The sequence below is a fragment of the Bactrocera tryoni genome, chromosome 1, assembly GCF_016617805.1.
Source record: "Bactrocera tryoni isolate S06 chromosome 1, CSIRO_BtryS06_freeze2, whole genome shotgun sequence".
Lineage (NCBI taxonomy): Eukaryota > Metazoa > Arthropoda > Insecta > Diptera > Tephritidae > Bactrocera > Bactrocera tryoni.
Genome location: NC_052499.1, coordinates 4,076,612 through 4,101,117, shown reverse-complemented (window position 1 = coordinate 4,101,117; position 24,506 = coordinate 4,076,612). Strand labels below are relative to the sequence as shown.

The window sequence follows — 24,506 nt, the reverse complement described above, 5'->3', positions numbered from 1 at the left end:
TTTGTATTTTATGCACATTCTCTACAGCTCCGACAATGTGGAAGCCGTTCTCGAGGGTATTGGCAGTCAAGGTGCCGAACGCGCATCGGAATTCGCACAAAAACCAAAGCAACGATATCAAATCTCATTTTATGACACCGCGCATACAACGCACACTACACCAACACAACAACAACAACAGCAACAGCAATACCAACAAAGGCAACCATCACTTGGTCATCATCAGCTTGGATCTCAAACACAAATACAACAAAATCAATTGTATTCCAATACACCAGCACTAGCGCCACATCATCACCTGCCACCACAACCACCTCTGCCACCACATCAGCACCTTCAACTCGATGCCGATACCAAACAAAAGCAATCACAAACACTACCCTCACCAAATCGACAAATTTCACGCATTGCTCAGTCGGGCGGCGTCAGCGGTTCAACCGCCATTGATGGCAATAACATCGCGGGCACCGGTGTTGTCGGTACGGGCGGTGGCAGTGTGCGTCTGCACCATTATGCCAAAGATGAAAGTGGTGGCGGCACAGCAAGCATGTCGCGTACGCCCCGATTGCCACCGCCATCACTGAAGCCGACAATTCAGCAAATATTTCCACCCAGCGAGCGCGCACCACCCAACTTGGGCGGCCTGAGCACCACGCTGGTGTGCATGAAGGAATGTGATATTGAGAAATTCGCCGCTGACAATCTGAATTTGCATTCGAAGGGCATCTTTCGTAAAAAGGTAAGTGGTGGCTGCATAAAAATGTCCAAAAGAAAGAATAATCAAGTAATGACAAGTCATAAATATTATTTAATTATTGCTCTCCATAGTCTTCGGTGCGCGATATGCTGAGCTGGACTCCGGAGCCCATCAGCCGACCAATGTTGGCGTTGTCACGTGACAAATCAGACAAGAAAACTGCCATTGAACTCTTCAAATTGGTGCAAATTTACATGGGCGATCGAAAGGCGCGTGTCGGCATGAGTCTCAATTCGGTAGCGATCGATATAATAGTCGCTGCGCTGCCACAGCAACAGTTAGTACAACATACATACATACATATATGCATATATAAGAAGTAATATAACAATTTAAATGAAATTCCATAGACTACGCGATGAATTGTACGTGCAGCTATGCCGCCAGACCACGGAGAACCCGAAACGTGATTCACTCATTCGCGGCTGGGAACTAATGGCGATTTGTTTGTCCTTTGTGCCGCCATCGCCCACATTTCAGCCAACTTTGTTGAAGTAAGATTAAAGAAAAATTTTGATATAAAATACAAGTATTATTAATGCATTTATTGCGTTTACAGTTATATGAATCGGCATCGTGATCCGGCCTTCGCCACCTCATTTCCGGAGGTGGGCAAGTGGCCCATACATGTGCAGATATCACACTATGCAACTGTTTGTTGCAGGCGTTTGGATCGTATCGGTAGTCATGGTCGGCGGCAGGCGAAGAAGCCAACGGAAGATGAAGTTGAGCAGGCGAGGGTGAGTAATATATAAATTAAGAATTTGTGGAAGTGAAAAAGTGCAGTGATGACGAATGCTTTGTTGTTGTAATATATATAAAAAATAATTTTGAGAATGTAGCTGTTCAAAGCGGGTTAATAAATCTGGGAACACATGGATCATATGGATATTACTGAAACCCGAGATGTCGTTTTTATAGCACCGCAAAACATTTCTCAAATAGTTTTGGCAAACAATTCTTGCCCGATTATAAATTTATATCCATTCCCCTTTCGGAAACTACATTTTTTGAAATTCGCGCTTTTCAAAAATCACAAAAAAGCTAGTCGAGGTTATTACGGGAAGTCTATTTTAGAGCAGATCTTCAAGTGCAGTTTTGTAAACTTCAAATAATAATGACATCAATATTTGTTTTTTTTTTTTTATTAGAATCAAATTTTACGCGTCAGCATGTTTGGCAACACAATCGCTGAGGTTATGGACTTGCAAAAGGATAAGTTCCCAAATCGCAAATTGCCGTGGATACAAACTACACTGTCAGAGCATGTAAGCACATTTAATTATTAAAGTCGCAAGCTATTTTTTTTTATACATATGTATATTAAACATAATTTTTATTAAATTTCAGGTTTTGCTTTTGAACGGCAAACAAACTGAGGGAATTTTCCGTGTCTCCGCCGATGTGGATGAGGTGAATTGCTTGAAGAGTCGTTTAGATCGGTGGGATGTTCCTGATTATAAAAATAGCATGGGTAAGTTGCTGATAATAACATACATAATATTTATACAAACATATATTTCCTTTACACCAAATATATAAAAAAAATCAAATTTGTACTTAAACAGTGGATGCGCATGCACCCGCTAGTCTTTTGAAGCTGTGGTACCGTGAATTATATGATCCGCTCATTCCGGATCAGTTCTATGAGGAATGCGTCAATACTGAGGATCCGGACAAAGCCAAAGAAATTGTTGACAAACTGCCGGAGCTTAATAAATTGGTAAGTACGAAAATACAAACGAATATTTATATTTATTTCACTATTAATCTTCCGATATTATTCGTCTAGGTTTTGACCTACCTGGTGCACTTTTTGCAACAATTCTCCCATGCTGATGTGGTGAGTTGCACCAAAATGGACTCATCGAATCTGGCAATGGTGTTTGCACCGAACTGCTTGCGCTGCACCTCAGATGATCCGAAAGTGATATTAGAGAACGCACGCAAAGAGATGGCTTTCATGCGCACCCTCATACAACATATGGACACAACGCATGTGGCGAACCTGACCTGAGCGCACGACCTGGACTGAATGTAAATAAGTAAAACTATAGAGAAAATAAACGTTGGAATTCAAGATGATCGCTTGTAAAGGAAGACACAGCATGATAGTAGTAGCTTAAAGACGGAAGATAAACACCAAAAAATAATATACACTTTTATTTGCATTATGATATTTGCAAAATGAATTATGAAATGCGTTTTTGCTTCGTTTTTTTTCTTTCTATATATGATAATGTATTAAATAGTGTTTAAGTATTCTAAAAAATGCAAAGAAAAATACTCATTTGGGAAGCAACACTGCAGATTTAAATAGAGAACACCAACAAATCCATGTTATGCGTATACATATATTTATTTCCTAAGTTAATATTTTTTGTTGCAAACACCCAGTGAAGTTCAGTTTTTGTCCTAAAATGAATCAAACCATAAAACGCTCTATACTCTCAATTTAAACAGGGCCAAAATCAGCTTATATTTTCCATATTTTGTATACGGAGTATGTATTTTACAAATTGCAAAAATCTTTCTTCCAAAGCAAGTAAGCCTCCGACTTTGAAAGAATTATATTCTAATATACAAAAGGCAAGGCTCCGCAAAAAATGTCTGAATAATTTTTTTTTTTCATAAAAATATGAATTTAGAAGTTATACGCAGCTAAAGTTATAATTCAGATGTACTATATTCATATGGAACACCATGCCGTATAAGCAACTCAAAATGTACATATAAATCACTAGTATCAATGTTCAGGTCATTTGATGTATAACTTTAACTGCGTATAATTTTTAAAAGAATGTTTTTATAAAAATAAAATCCTAAGACCATTTTTATAGAGCGGAAATTTTTTTATTAGAATATCAGTTATCCAAAGTTGTATATTTACTTGCTTGTTGCAGAATACCATAAAATCCCATGTTCATTACATGGGAAAATATAAATATGATTTAGGCACGATTTATAAAGCAAAGAGCTTGTTTACATTGTATAATTTTGTATACTGAAACTTCGGCGGCGTGTGCAAAAAAAAAAAAAATCAACTTGAGGAATAAAGCACACCCTAATATATATTTAGGTGTAAAAACTTTATAAATTACGTATACATACATAAAGTACACAAACTGTCAAACGCTTACAAATATTGAAACAGTAAGGCATTGTATTTAAAAGTAGGTCACAAATCGAAATACTCTTATATGCTTATGTATACACGCATACATATATATATATATATATATATACAAACTCTTATATACATAACTAAATATATATATATATAAATATTGAATATATCTAATATAAAATATGAGTATGCCCAGATAATATTAGCTAATCCCAACAAAAAGGGCAAAAACTAGTAATCCTACTACTAATTGCTTTCCTTTGCTTTCTTTTCTAAATATTAACATATGTACATTAATACATACATGTTATTATATGTGAAGATTAAGTGAGCAGTAAAAAAGAAATGGACTTTAATTAATTGTGCATAGCGAAAACGCATTTACGGGCATTTGGATTTGTCGTGCGACTAGACGCAGTTTCGGTGCGTGCGTGTGTTAGCAGTTAGAATTCTAAATATCAGTAGTTGCATGCCAAAACTAATTTAAAAAAATTAAAATTACTGTAATTCTAGCTAAAACCAATTTAAGACCATACAACAACGTTAACGTAATAGAATTTCGTAACAAGAAAAAGAAGGCGCTTTGAATTTATTTTAGAAACGCAAATTGTAAAGAATGCCCAAACAAACATAAATTTACCAAATAATTAGTGACTAATATTAATTTTTCTACTCAGTATACTTTAGTTATACATTTATGTAGCATTTATAAAAATAATTAATTAAATATATATACATATACATATACATATATACTACTAAAATGAAGCTACGGTAAACAATAAAAATAAAAAATAATTAAAATAAAATTGTTCAATTAATAATTGTTAAAAGGGTAATCAAAAATTAACTGACAAATACTTAAAACTCGGTGTATTAGGTGAATAAATAGCATTGATTCGTAAAATTTATCCAGGAAAATGCGCACATACACACACATAAATATGTATATTTATAGTCAGAGTCTGAAAACTTTCGCTTTCGCAAAAATAGCTCGTTGAATTACAGCAACACAATAAAATTGTAATAATTGACTACGCTGACAGTTAACAATAACAAAATTGGTCTATCGTTATATGGAAATGCTTAGTTCTTAGTATGGACTTATGGACATTAGGGTGTTTCATTAAAAACTTTTTTTCTGTTTTTTCGCGGACACAAGAAAATTTTGTTTATGTTGAAAAGAAATTCTCTGAAAATTCCAGCCTTTCATTTTGACTTTAGGTAATTCCTTTTTGATTTTTCACATGTTTCTAATATCGACTAAAATGTTGAAAGCATTTTTTCTACATAAAAAAATTGCATGTATTCGCGAAGAAACAAAAAAAAAATTAAATGAAACACCCTAATGTACGTATTTACATATATATATATGTATACATATTACAACTTCATTATTTGTAAAAAATTCTATTTTACCTTCAATAACTGCCATTCAAAGCACAAAACCATTTTTATAAAAATATTATTTATTTATGTCTTACTGCCCGTGAATCAGTAGAAAAATATCTAATAATAAACTTACAAAATGAAAGTAGCAATTCTTTGAAAAAATAGGTATCCTGTTGAGCAATGTCCGATCAAAAATTAGAGTTTCACATTTTGAAAATTAAATAAATTTAATTTAATATGTAGGGAATGATATTTCCACAACAGTTTTGCGTTTTAGCAAAGCTCTCTCTGCCGCTCTACCAAAATCCTTGAAGGATTCTCGAAAGAAATTTTTTTTATGAAAATGTTTCATTGATATGGCGAATTTTTAAATTAATTAATAATTTTGATGCAATCTTTACATGCTTACAGGCTTTCTTACTTTTTTTATTCCTCTCCATTTTTATTCCTCATCCGGGAAAAAATATTCGTGGTATCAAATTTGACTATTTCTAAAGTTATAGTAAAAGTCTAGGAAGAGATAGACGATTAATTTTCTATAAATTTTAATTCCGATCTAAGCTAGGAATTGGAAACAAATAAGGTTGTTTCATTAATATATTTGGCTTCGTACCAGAGTAAACATCCAACCTTGTCATCGTACTTTTCGGCTGACATCGACATCGTGTCGAATGCATTACTGATAATAGAAAGAATATAATTTCAGATACCATTTTCATTACTTTTACTAAGAAAAAACATATTCCTACAATTAAAATAAATAGATAATTATTGTTTTGCGGTTTCTTGCGTATAAATTTTATGTTTTATGTATGTATGTATGTACATACATATGTACTATATATGTACGGAAGAGTGGGTCGATTTTTTTCTATAAAATCGCCTATACGGAAAATGTTGTTCAGAATTATCTGTAGAATATTCGCCGTATACGCGATTTTTCCGTTTTTTGGCTCCCTGTAAATCGACCTGCTCTAATGTACAGGCTTCTAAAAGTAATACTCCATATACGATAGGAAACGGATTTTAATGTAATTATTATTGATTTTATTTATGCGCCTTAAGAACAGATGAAATCAACTAAGTTGTGAAGAAAATAAATTTAATAACTTAATAACCAATATTTACATTAAGTAGTAAATAATTAAATAATAAACTAATAAATAAACACTAAATTCAATATATCATACATTCTATGATGTTATACAATCTCTAGAGCCATTACAAAGTTGCATACTAAATTATTTGAAATTATTTTTTTTTCGACAAAAAGCAAAATGTAATTTTGCTAAATGTATAAAATTAAAGAAACGGTTAAAACCTAAATATTTAATCACAATTCAAACTCAAAAAAATTAATTGTTGAAATTAAAAAACACTAAACATACATACATACGTATATATACATATATATTACAGTAACCTATTTTCACTACCACTACAAATTCCAAAAACTATGTATTACTCCAACAAGCAACTAAGGCAACAACAAATATGGATGATTAATCATAGCGATTAAAATGGCCCACAACAACAATAACTTATGTAATTAAATGTAGTTACCGAATTACACATGCATAAATATAAACAATTAATTGACATGTTCGAAAACATTTATGCATTTCTCTGCTAAACTAAATACAGTACATAATATATTAAACATATAGATACTTATGTATATTATATATGTACATATATATACATCTAAATAGCAAATAAAAATCAAAGCAAATGATGTCAGAAGAATAAAAAGTGCTTACTAATTGCTTATAAACTCGGAGAAGACTTTGAGAGAAAAGAAGAATGAAGCGATTACGGGTAAGTTACAGATTATCTATATCTATACTAATATTGTATAGAGGGAAGATTTGTTTGTTTGAATTGAATAGGCTATGTAACTATTAGAAGGATTTGAAATAAGCTTTCATCGCTGGGAAGATACCCCGGTGAACATGGGCTATATCATATATATTCTGAGAAAATTTACCATAGTAATGTGCATATTTTTATATTCCAACAGAAAGTAAAGACTTTAGCAAATATAAAGCCTACTGACTTTTTAAAAAATTTGACATTTTGAGTTGAGACTTTTTTTATTGAAAATTAGGGTTTTTTATATAACGTTAAAATAAGAAAAAACTATTTTACATAATAAATAGATACAGTGTGGGTTATTAGTTATTTGAATTTTTCACATAAATTTTAAGGTTATCTGAAATACATATAGTAGATCATTTTATTACCTGCATTATTGCCTTATAACACTTTTCTATAGGGCTCGTAGTTTTGTCAGAAACTTCCTTTTTCCGACCTCAGATCCCCGTAACTAAATTGTTTTTGAATTAACTTTTTTGCTGGTATATTAGAAATCTCAATATTCTGAAAATGAGCACTAATATTTTAAGTAGTTTTGCACACCTCTTTTTTCGGTTGTCGGTTTTGTCTTCATGTTTCGGTAATATAACTGCATAGCATGTAAACGTGTGACTATAAAAATTCAAAATTATATACACAATTTTATTTATTTATTTCTTTATTCCCCACACATTTTTTATAAATCAAAGCAATAATTTATATTAATTTAATTACATTACTTAAATCATAAAATAAATATAGAACTTTATAACACTTAAATTTAGAAATAAAAAACTATACGCAATCCCCCTAATTTATCCACCCAACATATTATTGCTATTCACTCCTCGTTATCTTGTCCTTTTCTTCATCGCTGTCTTCAACGTCATCGATATCGTCATCGTCTTCTTCCTCTGAAAGCAAATCACGACTGCTATCGATTTGAACGCAATCACTGCCAGTGCTACTACAGTGCGGCATAGCACCGCTCGAGCTGCTACTGCTACCAACAGTCCTGCCACTACTACCGCCCAGCGCTTGACTCAAAATGTGTGAGGGCGATGTTCGTTTAGTTTGATTGGAGCGACGCCATTTGGCACGTCGATTTTGAAACCAAGTCTTTACCTGGCGATCGGAGAGCTTGAGTTGGAGCGCAAGGTGCCGCCGTTCTTCGGGTGACAAGTACTTTGAGCTAGCGAAGCGATTCTCAAGATTTTTCGTTTGTTGCGATGTGAACCGTATTTGACCGCCCTTACGTTTAACACCAAAATTGGGCATATAAAAGCCCGGATAGGCAGCATTACAGTAGAGAGCAGCAGCGGCGGCATTGCCAGGGAATCCTAAAAAAAACAGATTGGAGAGAATTTTATTTATAAATTCATAAATAAATATAAATTGAAATTAATTAACAAAATTATTTATATTGTATGTAGATTATAGCATATATAAAATTTGACAATAAATGAGAAATAATAATATTTCTTTCGTGTCACCCTGCATTCGACATTTTTCCATTTTACATAATAACATTTGATTGGTGTTCGACGGCCATAAATACTGTTCTGTACGAAAAGCAACAAAAACCTGCTTGAGTGAAGAAGTACCGTAATGTATAGGCAATACCAATGGCAAGCACACACAACCAAAGTCATATTAATTCACCCTTATCTTGCCATAGCGTTGTTGTTTTCTCTCTCGCTCGCTCTAGTATTGGACTCCCGCAGTCAGCGCCATTGCACAAGCAACAAAATGATTGTGTGTGAGTACAGCAATAAAAAGCCAATTACTGCCATAATTGCTATCATTTATAGTTGGGTTTTTGGTTTAACGGTATCACGCAATAAATGGCGCAAACAACAAATTATAGATAATAAATGTTATAGAGAACTGTGATATGCGTATGTATAATAAATGTAAAGCCTCCTCTGAGTGTGTGGGCGTATTAGATGGTAGAAAAAAGATGCACTAAACAAATTTAACTTCGGTTTTCAATGTCGGTTTTTGGTATTTAATTATATTATATGCAATATGCAATGAAGACATATTTGTTGAACATTCATTAGCGCGTGATTGCCTATTTTGAAGAGTCACCAGCTTTTATATGACAGTGAGAACAAAATGCCCAACTAAGCTCTTAACACTTTTCTCAACTGAACGCTATCTGTATTTCCAAAAATATGGAAAGCACATGATTTGATAAAGGGAAATTTCGACCGGAATATTAGACACATTACGCGGGATTGTCGTGCATTAAATGGAGTTTTTGATATACAATTTTATATTGTTTGCTTATATTTGTTATATTGCTGATATTAAACTGTCACATTCCAGGTATAAGTTATTCGCACAAAATCGAAATTTAGTATACTAAATTAGATAACAGTACAACAAAAAATAAAATACAATAGTTTAACATTCCAAACTACATTAAAAGCATTATATTCAATAACACAATTTTAAACTTTACTTTAATAGCTGCAGAGCTGTTTGAGCTTAAAATTAAATGATTTTTGAAAAACAAAACTTTTCAATTATCTTATTTATTTTCTTACCAAAGTTATGAAATTGAAAACAGTGGAAATTAGTATTTCGCCTTGCCCTCGCTGCACTCTAATAGAAGATTGTACCTTCTCTATTTAGCTCCTCGCTTCGTGCTTCCGCGCCTGATACGGAGAAGCACTTTCCGATCTTGACGGAGCATTTGGTGTTGCTCAATGTCGGCTTACACAACCGTATTAGCTTTGCGGCGATACTAAGTTCTGACATAGCGGGATAGAGGCAGTTCCTTTTCGAGCTTTCGAAGGCGACTTTAAAATCGACGAAGAGATGTTGTGTGTCGATCTTCTTTTCACGGGTTTTTTCCAAGATTTGGCGGAAGGTGAAAATTTGGTGGATAGTAAATTCTTCAGGCTTAAAGTCACACTGACAAAGTCCAATCAGTGTGTTGACGATGTGCTTCAGTCTTTCATACACTCCGCTCGATAAAATCTTATATGTAAGCTCGGCCGGTAATTCATCGGCTCCTACCGTTTTGTCGTTATTCAGACAGGTAATTACTATTCGAACCTCATCATAGTCGTCATCTATCAACATCTATTCCATCATCATCGATTGGGGAATCCAGATGTTGCCCTTTCACTGCCGTTTAGCAAGCTGGAGAAGTGTCGCTCCATAGCTTCAGTATGCTCTGAACATCAACCACTGGGTTCTACAAGAGTATGCTCGGCTTTAGAAACATTCCTTTACAGGCGGCTTCTTTTCCTTCCTTCTTAAGGAGCTTGAAATGTCGTCCCACAGTTTCCATATCCCGAGTTGGTGAGCCACAAGAGTGCAAGTCGAGTAGAAAACCATTTCGCTGTCGGTTATGATATCAGCTTCTCGACGTCTTACCTTTCCTATGTTTGGTGACGGGCGTGCTTTGCAACTGCTTTGCTTGGTCATATCGTCCTACTGGGCCGTCGGGGCGTGGTCGCAAATCAATGTTATGTTGTAGAGTTTTGCTTTGATGCGGATTGTGGTTAGATGCTCATTCACCGGAGTGAATGCCAGGACTCGACGACTGAGTCTATCTCCCACCACGAATCCCACACCAAATTTACGTTCCTCTATACGGGCGCTGTAGTAAATGAAACAAATTCATCGCCGTCCCTGTCCCGTCCATCGCATTTCTTGAACGACGGTGATGTCAGTTTTTACTTTTACGAGGACATCAACCAGCTGGGCATCAGAACTTTCCCAATTTAGGGACCTCACATTCCAGGTGCATACCCTTAAATCGTAATCCTTAATGCATTTGCAGTGGTCGTCATTAAAAGAGCGGGCCTCTAATTCGAGGCTGTACACCTCGCTAGGCGAGTAGTATAAAGCTTTATATGTACATACATATTTATATAACGAGCCGATTGTTTCATGACCGACGCCCGCTCGCAGCCGCACCTCTGGTGAACTGACTCTGGAGTTGGCTACCACATCTTATACAAGCGTTACTCACGTTTCCAGGGTGCGCGACGAGGACACAAGACTAGAAATTGGGTATAGTCTTACAACTGTAACTGCTTCCCCAGAAGAATAACTATACCCCATAATATACTTACATAACAAATAAAAACATATGTAAACATCCATAACAGAAATGACCACTCAGTACACAATATTTTGAAATGTCTTCTACTGTGGGAGCTATTTAAGATAAGAAATAAAAAACTCCAAGGCATATCCAATGGATTAACAGTGAGAATAGCATTGAATTACTCAATTGCATTGATTAAAAAAAGAAAACAAGAAAGTAGTTTACTGCACTAACATACACCCCTTTATTTGAAAATATACAATTTTGTAGCCTTTTAATTGCATAGCTATGCACATCCCCTTACACATATTCGTATACCCGTTGCCAACAACGTTAGTCGCAGACATTGTCAACTTACATCGATTATAATTGATTAATGAGCATTGTTTGTTTGCACTGCTGTCAGCAGCGGCTCCAATGTCATCGAAATTCGGCTGCAGTTAAGCGCCAACTGTTTTACAACTGGTATCATCCATTTTAAAGATATATTTTTGTATGTAAACTATGCATGCGTTGTTGGTATAAATTCATATGTGTGAATGTGTGTATGTTTGTGTGTATTTGTTTATAACTTCAAACGCTTATTTATTAATTTACTTTTGGCCTGTCTGTCCGCATGTTTGTTTGTCTGTTTGTCTGTTGGCCCGTTTATTTGCTTATCTGCTTGATCCAAGTCAAGTGTTGGCGCCAAATGACATTCGATGGCGCATTAAATGCACTTTTTGGGGGGCACTTAAATCACATAAGACACATAAAAGGGCCGCCAACAGCAACCACAACGGCGCTCATATCGAAGAAACTGCATTAAATGGGGTGCAAGAGATTGTAGGACTATTAAATACTCGAAAGCATTATTTAGTTTAATATTTTAATTTTTTTAAGGGATTATATAGAATTTAACTCGAAAATGGCTAAAGCAATTAGTCTCTAATTTTAACACGAGCTTCTCAAATATATTTTTAAGTAATTAACAGAAGATTTGTTCTCACCGATAAATATTTTTTTATAAACAACTTCAGTTTGAAATTTTGGTCAAAAATCGATTTTGTTTTTGAGAAACATAATATGTGCATAAATCTTTGGATCAATAAATTTAAAAGTTTTCTCAGAAAAAATTCTGGAAAATTCGCTCTTTTCGGCCTTCTAACTGTATATAAACCCTTAAGATATATAATTTGTTTTATATACATATAAATATATAAATCATATTCATTTGAAAACCGCAAGTTGTAGTGAATATTATGTAGAATGGTTGCCACCTACTATATACATATATATGTACATATTTATATATCTAATGATATACCGAAAAAATATAAATAAAATAAATTTTTCAAAGAAATCTAATGATGGTAAAAAAATATTTAATCAGCCTTAACTAAAATAAATTATTTTATAGAGTTGTCACTTTAATTTTGATATGGCTATAATATCTTTAAAAAGAGTTGCCAGAGTAAATATATGTCGGAAGAAAAATGCCATCGCCATTACTTCTTCAAAAATTTTATTTTATAAATGTAAAATTTTAAAAGTAAAACAGTTAAGATGTATGCTTTATTGAAAAGACATTATTCTCAGTTCGAAAAGTTAATATTTTAGTTATTATTATTGTTTGGTTAAAAAAAAATATAAAACCCAATTTTTCAAACTTTTTCTTTTAGAGATTTTGTAGCAAAATATAAAGCTATGTATGACTATAGTCTTAATATTCTCAAAAACTGAGCTTGCTGAACTTTATTCACAACACTCTCCATAAATTTTGTTGTTCCAATTAGGGTAAAAATTACTTCTACTCAATCTCATTTTCCTTCCTGAGCCCTAAAACACGCTGCTCTACTCTAAGTGTCACCACTACCACCAACGGTGCATTTCTCAGCCTAGTTCGGCATACAAGCAAATAAAACAAACTTTGATTAAACATTTTTCAAGTGGCAGAGTTTAAGGGGTAATACGTAGTTAAGCGAAGAAGTTAAATACTTATGGAATAGTATGTGCATGTGTGTTTGTGTGTGTGTTTGAAAGTGATCACACACACATAATTTTTGTGATTCTCCACCCAAGGACTGATAGTCGTGATCGTGACCTCAGTTATTGCTTTATCATGTATCATACTGTTAAAATTTCATCAAAATAGAAACAAAAACAAATGAAACAAGAAGAAACGTTAACTTTGGCTCCACCGATGCTATAATACCCTTTACAGGTGCATTTCTTGTCCATATACATATACATACATATATCTCGATTTATATGCTTTAGTGAGGCGATCTGAACATTATGTTCAAAGGTTCAAGCTTTGGATAATAATATATACAAAATTTCGTGAAAATGTCTCATCAAATAAACAAAAATGTCCATAAAATAACATAATTTTGATCGGTCAGTTTGTATGGTATATAAGTCCTATTGTCGACCGAAGAAAGAAAAGACGAGAAAAAAAGGAAAGGAAAGAAAGAGTATATCAACTGTGAGACTAGTTTGCGTATATACAGACAGATGGATATCTATAAACCGAGTCAGCTGATCATTTATATATATATTATATATTGTATAGGGTCTCCGAGGTTTCCTTACACGTTGAGTGTTACAAACTTCATGGAGGATCTTAATACAAGGTGCGTTCCAAAGTAAACAGCACTTTTTGAATCTAGCGCCCTCTGGTGGCGCTATCTACTGGTGCGTTAGAATCTGCTGTCTTTATCAATTGTCCAGTGAGAAGTTCATGACATTTCGTTGATTGGAAGTGAAGTTATTGCGCTTTAAGTGTCAGTATATTTGTGTTATCGGTGCGAAAATGAGCTTCGAACAAAGAGCCAACATTAAATTTTGTTTTAAAATTGGTAAAACTTTTACCGAAACATAAATGTCGATCAACATGTGGGCCAATCAAAATCCGTGATCACTGGAAATTCCATCGGAACTGTGAGTGAATTAATCAAAAATCAGCCGAAATCATCATTGATATTCATGGAAATGGAATTGAACATCTCCACAACATCGATTTATCGCATTTTGACCGAGCGTTTGGGCTTACGAAAAGTGTGTTCACGGTTTGTTCCGCACAAATTGACTGACTACCAAAAATTGTTCAGAATCGAAAATTCGAAGGACATCATTGTGGCCGATTATTTGACATTTTAACCATTAACCACTCCCCGAATTCACCTGACATGGCACCGTGCAGCGTCTTCCTTTTCGGAAAAATGCATTTTCCCATGAAAGAAAAGCGTTATGCAGGCGTAGAGTGCATTCAAAAGGCTTGCACCGGCATACAGGCGGCCGTACCGGTCAACGAGCTAAAACACTCGTTCGAAATGCTTTTGGACCGCGCAAAAAGCTGTATTGAAGCAGAAGGTGACTATTTTATATAAAACAAATTGATTTTGCCGAAAAAACCATTGGTTCTGTTTACTTTGGAACGCACCTTGTATACCCTGTTCTGAACATCAACACGAAAATGTGAAAGCAAAATAAGCTCTAAGAAATCGTTGCTTTATCTCTTAAATAAAAAGTGCTATTAATGGCGTTTAATAAGGTGCTGTCCATCAACGGGCTCGCAATAGCCGATAAGCGGCGTATGGACAAGCACACCCACACACACACAAGAAACGTTTTGTTGTTTATATGTTTAAACTTTATTTATTGCTGAGCGAAAACAGAGTATCTTTTAACAAATCAAAAACGCAAATATATATTAATATTGGACAGTTGAAGTACGTTCCCCGCTTGCTTCCTCGCTACCTAACATGCGCTGCTTATAAAAGAAAACGCTTATTTTTTCCCTCGACTTATCTACGCACTCGAACAAAACATCGTTTAATAAGTAATAGCAGCACATACAATTAGGCATTTGTATCTATATATGTATGTATAGGCATATATGTATATAGATGTATATATTCTTATATCTGTACATTTTAAATTGTGATTATTTTAATTTGGCTAGCACCTAAGCAATTACATTGTTGCTGTTGTTTTGTTTTGTTTAATTTCAATTTTGTTATTATTGCTAAGTTTTTTTAAGTTTCGATTTGACTGATAAGCGTATTATTATACAATATCGATTAGTAATTTGTTATATTTCAAGCTATTAGCAATAAAATTTATAACCTGCAATAAAATTCTCTTTCGGAAGTTTGGTATTATTTTTAGGTGATATCATGTCTACGCATGTCTGACACAAGTTAAATGGAACCACTTTTTAAGGGCAAATTTTTGGCAAATATTTTTGAAAATAAAAATAAGATATTTAATGCTAAAATATGTTATTTAATTCTTTTTGAAAGCACATTGTATAAAAATCCATTAATTTTGAAATATTATATATAATTATATGTGACCTGGTCTACGAAAAGGGAGCTAACGTGCGAAACCAGGTCACATATGTATATATATCTGTTATCAATAGATAATAAGATCAAAATATAAAAACAAATGTTCAATAAATAATTTAAAAATTAAATCTCAACACAATACTTTACGTATTATAAAAAATATCTTCCAATATCATATTCATAAGGAAAATGAGACCGAAAAAACCAATTATTATAGCACAAAAATGGTTAAGTTTGTCACAAAATTTGTAAGATCTAGAAGGAGGTGCTCAACGTCATTTAGTAATCTTAAAATTTTCAGAAGTCGTTTTCTTCTCAAGAAGCTGCTCATTTGTCGGCCGACTACGATATATGCGTTACAAACTCACTAATCAAAATGAAGATCAAGACCTTTTATTACCCTTTTTTGCTATAAAAAATGCGCCTATGAAGGGTCTTGTAGCTTTGGTGCTGCTAAAGTTAACATTTTTTTGTTTCTTTTTTTGTTTGAATTGAATTAAAAGTACCTTTTCAGTTGCTATGTCTCTTTGTTGCTACCATCTATTAAATACCGCCTTATATCTAATAGTATATAGCCACTTGCTAACACTTAAATTCCTGAAGATATGTATATGTGTCAAGTTAAGTTAAATGGTCGATTCTAAAAGTGGAATCTCAATTGAACAGCTTATAACGTCGGTTCATAGTGGCACCCAAAACTCCTGTAAATATCATAATGAAGATATACTCGTATGAGATCTGAAAAACAATTTCCAATCAAATGATTTCAGTCCAATAAAGTACTTGCTATAATATTATGATGTTCATAACGTATCACGTTGATGACAGCACGTAAGCCGCGTCCATGCGTTAGGCAATAGGACAAAGAATCGTCCAAGAAATTGATAACATCATGAAACTTAATCGAGCTTAATCTTACATATTGACTATGCTTTCTTGTGTCAAAATGCTAACAGGTTAGGCATATACATGTACATATGCATACATACCTACACGTGCTGGACGCTTTAACTAATTAAAAAATATTATAAGCTATTGTTATTGATCGCCTCATTGATATCGAATATTTGCGTAAAATACTTTTAATGTTAAATTAATGCCATTGAATAATTTATTTGGATGTTAATGACAAAGCAGTAATTTTATTTACGCCATTATTGTGCTGGCAGAGGAAGTGAAATATTAGAATTAATGCCAGACAAATGGTGTTTCAAGGGTAGCAGATCTAAAACGCAACGTAAAATTTTGTGAGTAAAATTTTGTATAGATACTTAATGACTAAAGAATTTAACTGTTATTCGACTAGTGGACTTCATGGGGAAATGGACATAGAATCATCGTGCCCTAAATAATATTCCTGAGTCTAAATTCAGTAAAACTGTAATTATAAAATTTAAATCAAAATTAAAGTAATATATAAACTTTGTGAAATTGTAATTTAAAATCCTCAGTTTGTTTACAGCAGCTCCCTAAGTCGGTACACCTCTGTAGTGCGTTACGATTTTTACAATCGATAAAAATATCGAACAAATAATTTGCATAAAATTTTGTATTTCTAACCAAATTTCGTGTGCGGAATCGTTGCGAATGTTGGAAAAGGCTTACGGTGATTCGGTTTTATCAAAAACACAAAGCCTTCAAAGACGGTCGAGAGATCGTAGAAGACATGTCTCATTCTGGACGACCTTCGACCGCTGCAACTGAAAAAAATTTAAAAAAGCGAAAGATATGGTGCTTAAAAATCGTCAGGCAAGTGTTAGAGAGATGGCAAGAGCGCCCGAAATCTCTCGCGAAGCCGTTCGAATGATTGTGTTGAATATTTTGAGTATGAAACGCGTTTTGCTCGACTCGTCCCGATAAAGCCGATTTTTTTTTAATAAGAGTACCGTAAATAGGTCTCTTTGAATATGCTTGATCGTGCGAATTCTGTTACCACATTCATGGATAGTATTATAACTGCTGATGAGACATGCTTTTATAAGTTTCACATGCAAACAATTCAACAGCCAACGGAATGGAGGTAAAAAAACGAGCCGAAACAAAAGAAAACCACGATAAAGACGCTCAAAAATCCAGGTGATGCTCATTGTTTTTTTTCGATATTCGTGGTTTAGTCATGAATTTATTCCAGAGGTACAGGCGGTCTATAGAGAGTTCTATTTTACCGTATTGAGGCGTTTGCGTGAGAATATCTGTCGAAAACGGTCGGAATTGTGGAAGAACAATTCACGGATTTTACACCATGATAAATCACCATCGCATCGAGCAACGATTTCGACCGAATTTAAAACGAAAAAAACGCGATGAAAACCTTGATCAACAAACATATTCACCAGTTTTGGCTCCGTGTGATTTTTTCTTGTTCCACAAACTGAAATTGCCGCTCGGTGGAACCCGTTTTTAGTCAATCGTAGAGATAAAACAAAATTCTCTGAAGGAGCTGAAGGCTATCCCAAAAAGTGCTTATGAAAAGTGTTTCCAGAACTGGAAAAATCCTTGACATAAATGTATTACATCTGGTGGGAATTACTTGGAAGGCGACAGAATAAATATTGATGAATAATTAAATATTTTTCTTCTGTTTTAAAGTTCTTGAAGAGTATGCGTGACCGACGGCTCTCGACTTTGCTTACATATTTTCTAGGAATGTACTCTTCAAACTATTTCTACAATTTGTGATTAAATTCTTTATTTTGATTGCCTCCAGCTGATTATGAAACGCACGGTGTTTTGAGTTTATTACTTCTTAAAGCAATTGCTACAATTACAGCAACAATTTTCTTATATCACTCACCTTCGCATTCCAAAAAGGGATTGTATTGATCGCAATAACCCGACGGTGTTACCGCAGCCGCCACTGCCGCCGCTTGAAAGTGCGGCATAAATAAAGCCGAGTTCTTCTGCATGTTCAGCATTTGCTGATAGATAAGCGAAGCGTGATCGTAGACGGGTTCAAAGCGTAATGCGCCCGACGATGGCAACAATGGTGTGCCGCCAGCGCCATGATCACTCTTGAGTAGTAGATTCTTGAAAGCGGATTGTGCATCCGGCGGTAGCGTCGAATAACCTATTGTTGTTGCCATTGGATTGGCGATTGTTGGCGGAATCGGTTCACCGATACGCGACTGCAGTGTGTGTGCAACGCTGTTGGTGGTGGTGTTCCTTATGGATGAGGATGTTGCACTGATCATTTTCGCAACCGTCGGCAAGTGTTCACTGTTATGTGCGTTACTGTGCGCGGCGGGCGGTGTGTGTGGCGTGGGCAGCGTTTTACGCTCTAATATATTCGCGATAGAAAAGGAGGATTTGTTGCTGATCGGTTTTGTGCTCACTGTTTCCATTTTGTGAATAATAAAATCACTTTTCAGTTGAACTAAAATCTTTTGCTAAAATACTGTATTTGTGTTTTATTTTCTATTGTTATTTATAAACTCAAACTCTTTCAAAAATCATTGAAAAACGCTCAGGAGTTGATATTTATCTGCTTAAACATGTTTGCTTGTACTCATGTGTCATGCGTTGAATCACTCTGCAGATCGCTTGTTGATCACTTTCTATTACTTTCGGCGAAGCGTCGCGCCGAATGCCCAAAAAACGAAATTGACGAACCGCACACAACGAGTCGTCGAGAACTAATAAATTGTGCTAAATCAGATTTCCATACGAAATACAATAATGATAATGTGCGGGTAATAGATATCTTTATTAATAACATTAGTTGTCATAATGGTTGAAGGTGTCGAAGTATCGCACCGTTGATGATAGTGTCCAATAGGTGTTGCTGATAAGGCGCGCTGCGGTGACACTCCAGCGGTTAGAGGTGTGCTCTCATATGTTTGTATGTTGGTATATACATATGTATGTACATAACAGTATACAGTGTTTCATTATCATAATTTTAGGGAAAATTAAAGAATAATACAAGCGATAGTAAAGTTCGGTTGTTATCGTAATTAAACGTTTTCTATTTTTTCAAGAGCTTCTTAACTTCCTTGATAATTTGATAATAACTGCGAAAATGCGGGTCAATGGAAGTTTTATAGACAACTCTTGTAAAAGTAATATTCAATTTTTGAGGTTATATTAAAAATAAAAACCTTTAAGAGCTTATACTTTGAATCAATGGCTGATTTTTGCAAGGAACTTTTTTGTTAATACATTGTATGTTTCAACATTAGCTACAGACTTGAAAAAATTGTATTCAATTGTATATCCCACACAATGATCGATATTTTCGGTTAAAAGTCAACTATATATACATACTTGAACAGTTTTGGTTGAACTTGGACAATTTTTTGTCATAATGTGGCATACTCTCAAGGAATAATTCGGGCAAAGTTGTATCCCGCTAAACTAATTGCTTCTTGATTTACATAGTATATACTAGAAAGTGAAAGTTTCAAACTTAATTTAAAATTATGCTACACGGGAAATAGACGTGGTTGTAGACCCATTTCGCCCATTTTCGCCCCAAATGTCACGGATTAAATTTAGGCGAAATCGGTCGAGCGGGTGCCGAGGTTGGTTGGTTGAATTTTTAATGGTTAAAAACGGTGAATCTCGATTTCCGGCAAAACTAACAGTCTTATGAAAAAAAGTCAAAATACAAAGTTGGTAATAAATAGATCTACAACTTTTCAGCTAAAACACCTTATCACATACCTTCAAAATTGCTGAGTGAATTCAAATAACCAATTTAACTCGTTTCTCAATCGAAAATACTCACATAAAAATATCTGTTATTTGAAAAAAGTCGGTCGGCTTCTGCGTCATGTGTCAATAAATTTATACTTTCTGATAGTATAAAAAATATACAATGTGACAAAAAAGTACCCGGAAATTGTAAATAAAATGCATTTATGTCTATTTTGTCACATTCGAAGTGAACCCCACCAGTTGTTATACCCTTATGCCAAGGATTTTTCCAGTCCTCGAAACACTTTTCATAAGCACTTTTTGGGATTGCCTTCAGTTCCTTCAGCGAACTTTTTTTTTATCTCTTCGTTCGACTGAAAACGTGTTCCACGGAGCGGCAATTTCAGTTTGAAGAACAAGCACACGGAGCTAAATCTGGTTAATACGATGGTTGATCGATGGTATTCATTGTGTTTTTGGCTTTAAACTCGATCACAATCGTACTCTTTATGAAAAAAATGCAGCTTTATCGGGACGAGTCAAGCAAGAACGCGTTTCATACCCAAAATATCCATCAAAACCATTCGAGCGGGCTCGCGAGATATGTCTAGCTCTCTTGCTAACTCCCTCAATCAGTTAAAAATACAAAATTTGAGACAAATTCTTTGTTCGATATTTTTATTCTTTGTAAAAATCGCAACGCACTACCGAGGTGTACCGACTTAAACAGCTGCTGTAAAACAACTAGATCATATTTATAGCATGCAGTTAAGGACAGTCGTACCAACTTGGCAAAATAAATTTTTTTGAAGTATCATTTTTTGAAGTATCATTTCAACTGTATAATTTTATTATTACAATGATCTGCAACTTCATTGGAAAAGGGAGCAGTGCTAATTGAATATTTATGCATGCTTCTAATAACATGACAACCACTGTATAGGTTTATTAGATTAGTAGCTACTGACAACCGACAGCCGATATCGACGATTTAGGCTGAAAGTGTTTAGCCTTCCTAAAATGATGTACTATAAAATTGAATTAAATACGCGTTTTTCTCTGTATGAGTGCTTATTTTGTTTATGTGTAAATATGTATGGATGTATGTATGTATGTTTTTATCGAAGGCGCGGTGAGGTGCGCACGTCGCTTCGTTGATTGTTGCGCGGGTTGTCCGCTTCGCGGTCCTTTTGATCGCCTAATTGTTAATCACCGCTTATCAGCTCGTTGTGCTACTGCCAAATAATTTATAGATCGGGGTATGCATTTATAGTATATCAATTGTATAATATTTATTGCACGCGCTGTAGCTGACTACCAAAACTATAACACAAAGGCAATACATACAACTAATGTGAAGTTGAAAAGTATATGAAATACCTAACCGTTATCTGTTTAACACAACAACTTTGGACAATTTGAGTTTCGTTTACAGCCCTCTTGCTCTAGCTCTAGCAAATAGCAAATCATTTCAGAAACACATATTTGTTATGTATGTATGTATATGTATGCAATTTTATATAAATATACATAATATAAAATATATTTGGTCATAACTATTGAAATTGGCAGCTGAATTAGGCGAAGTGCAGCATTCTATTAATTATTTGTGATTCATGACTGCGGGTGGAAGTGGGTGCGAAGCGTGCGTTGTCAATTGATAGATCGAAAATAAATTATTATTTTGTATGAGTTACTCAATATGCTAAATACTCGTACACATATATGGCATATTATTTAGTTATGTATTTAATATGAATTCCACTTATTTATCGTAAATGACAGTCACTCCTTCCTACGCCTAAGTCGCATTTTGGAGAATTATTCTATGTCATTAGAAGCGTATTTTTTAGTTACATATGTATAACCATATAATATATAAGGTGCGTTCCAAAGTAAACAGGACTTAAAAAAAAACAGAACAAATGGTTTTTTCGGCAAAATCAATTTATTTTATTCAAAATAGTCTCCTTCTGCTTCGATACAGCTTTTTGCACGGTCCAAAAGCATGTCGTTGCCCGGTTTGGCCGCCAGTATGCCGGTGCAAGCCTTTTGAATGCACTCTACGTCTGCATAACGCTTTCATTTCATGGGCAAATGCATTTTTCCGAAAAGGAAGACGCCGCACGGTGCCATACCAGGTGAATCGGGGAGTGGTTAATGCTTAAAATGTGATTTTTGGTCAAATAATCGTCCTTCAAATGTTGGATTCTGAGCAATTTTTGGTCGTCAGTCAATTTGTGCGGAACAAACCGTGAACACACTTTTCGTAAGCCCAAATGCTCGGTCAAAATGCGATAAATCGATGTTGTGGAGATGTTCAATTCCATCTCACGCACAGTTTCGATGGAATTTCCAGTGATCACGAATTTTGATTGGCCCACATGTTGATCGACATTTATGTTTCGGTAAAAGTTCTACCAATTTTAAAACAAAATTTAATGTTGGCTCTTTGTTCGAAGCTCATTTTCGCACCGATAACACAAACATATTGACACTTAAAAATCAATAACTTCACTTCCACTCAATGAAATGTCATGAAATTTTCACTGGACAATCGATAAAGATAGCAGATTCTATCGCACCAGTCGACATATAGATGGCGCCACCAGGGGCGCTAGATTGAAAAAGTCCTGTTTACTTTGGAACACCTCATTGTACATGCAGTATATATGTACATTTAAGTGCGTTTTATATAAGTCCATCCAAAGAGAATAAACTTGGTATGCGAGTTACTTGGTAAAAAAGTAAGGACGTGTTCGTAGTTGGGCGTAATCATACCATTGTCACGCCCACAAAATGCTATTAACAAGGAGCATCTGTGGGTTATAAATTTAAAAAAAGTGGGCGTGGCACCGTTTTAATGTACATATCTCCTAAACCACTAAAGCTACAATAACCAAATAGCCTAACGCATATACCATTAGACTCCTACCGGCGATGTGAATATGGATGAAATTGGATTATAACCAATTATATAATATTACAATTATATTACTTTAACCTTGTGCGAAAATGAAATCGGTACTTTTTCAAAGTTAATACCCTAGTTTTTGACGTCTGTAAAAAATTTAAGTGAGAGAAGAGTCGACACTAATGCAATAAAAAATAATTTGATGCTTTAAAACATTAAATCATAATCTGATCGTGAGAATATCGAGTCCGCTTTTATCGACCTTATATCTTTTATCGAATTTTAAAAAAATTTAAGGAAATTTGGTTTGAAAATTATAAAGGGTGATCCATTTCGAGCTTCCCTACTTTTTAAAGAAACAACACAGACACTTCAGATTTAATGAGGCATGTTTATTACCATTCAAAAGAACATTCAAATGTTGGCCGCGGCTACATCTCAGATGGTCCATCCGTTGAGTGCAATTTTCGATGACTCGTTCGAGCATTTCGACTAGTAACTGGCGAATGGCACGCTCGATATTTTTCTCCTGAATCGCCAAACGACCGACTTAAAACGTGACTACTGCTCACCAAAGTCTTCTCTCAATAGACCCATTGATTGATGCAATGTGTGGGAAGTGGCACCATCTTGTTGAAACTAAATTCATAGTCATAGTCGGTTAATTATCGACCTTCATGGTTAAAACTAAAAAAAAGCAAACAATCGCTAGAAGTTGTATACAATGATAATCGTCGAAAAAACTCGAAAATTGACGGAATAGAGTCGTAAAATAGTTGAATTTTACCTAAAATTAGGTACATCATTGTTAAGAAAATATGCAAGAAAAATATTTAAAAGTAATTGAATCGTTTGTTTCCGAGTTTTTTTACCCAATAAAAGCTCCACTGCATGTTTACTCTATATGGGGTATATGTATGTATATATGTAACGACTTTAGATGATATATCTTACTTGAGCACTTGGTTACGTATAAATTATCAAATTGCCACATTAATGGCTACTACCCAATCGTATTCGCCTCATTCGCCGGAATACTTACGAATACTACGCTGCGATTGGTTTATAGCTCTCATACGGGAAACGCAAATTAATAAGTGCATGTAATGTGCTACTCATTAAATGATTAAATGCGATTAAACATGAATGAATACATACGAATATATGTATAAACATTCATTTATATAAATATATGTACATTAAATATTGGAACACATATTGCGGCGTTTCACACTATTTATCAGTATTGTGGCTTAAATATCATTACGAAGCTAATGTTGCAGAATTAGAATTAGTAACAAATATTTAAGTCCTTGTTGAATCTCCAGTGATACTAAAATATTTCAAATATCATTATTTAATACTTGATATTGCAGTTATTTGTGCTGAATAGATTTGTCTTATGCTTGCCTATATAAGTATAT

The 24,506-nt window shown here is 34.4% G+C and overlaps 2 protein-coding genes across 5 annotated transcripts in view; one reads left to right on the top strand and one right to left on the bottom strand.

Moving 5' to 3' along the window:
- LOC120774165 overlaps positions 1-2,952 on the top strand; it is a 33,106-nt gene extending 30,154 nt beyond the window's left edge. For all 4 annotated transcript variants that reach the window (XM_040103612.1, XM_040103596.1, XM_040103602.1 and 1 more), the window contains exons 11-18: positions 28-739; positions 829-1,034; positions 1,108-1,251; positions 1,317-1,497; positions 1,909-2,025; positions 2,108-2,231; positions 2,326-2,480; positions 2,550-2,952. In XM_040103612.1, the coding sequence (XP_039959546.1) occupies positions 28-739; positions 829-1,034; positions 1,108-1,251; positions 1,317-1,497; positions 1,909-2,025; positions 2,108-2,231; positions 2,326-2,480; positions 2,550-2,774 (1,864 nt within the window). In that variant the 3' untranslated portion in view covers positions 2,775-2,952. The remainder of the gene's footprint in view (positions 1-27; positions 740-828; positions 1,035-1,107; positions 1,252-1,316; positions 1,498-1,908; positions 2,026-2,107; positions 2,232-2,325; positions 2,481-2,549) is intronic.
- A 4,992-nt stretch (positions 2,953-7,944) lies between these two features.
- Positions 7,945-18,874, bottom strand: LOC120766332 (hematopoietically-expressed homeobox protein Hhex). The gene is made up of 2 exons (XM_040091758.1): positions 18,328-18,874; positions 7,945-8,470 (listed from the first exon to the last, which is right to left on the bottom strand). The coding sequence occupies exons 1-2, from the start codon at positions 18,872-18,874 to the stop codon at positions 7,968-7,970; spliced, it is 1,050 nt and encodes a 349-aa protein (XP_039947692.1). The 3' UTR covers positions 7,945-7,967.
- Between the last annotated feature and the right edge of the window lie 5,632 nt (positions 18,875-24,506).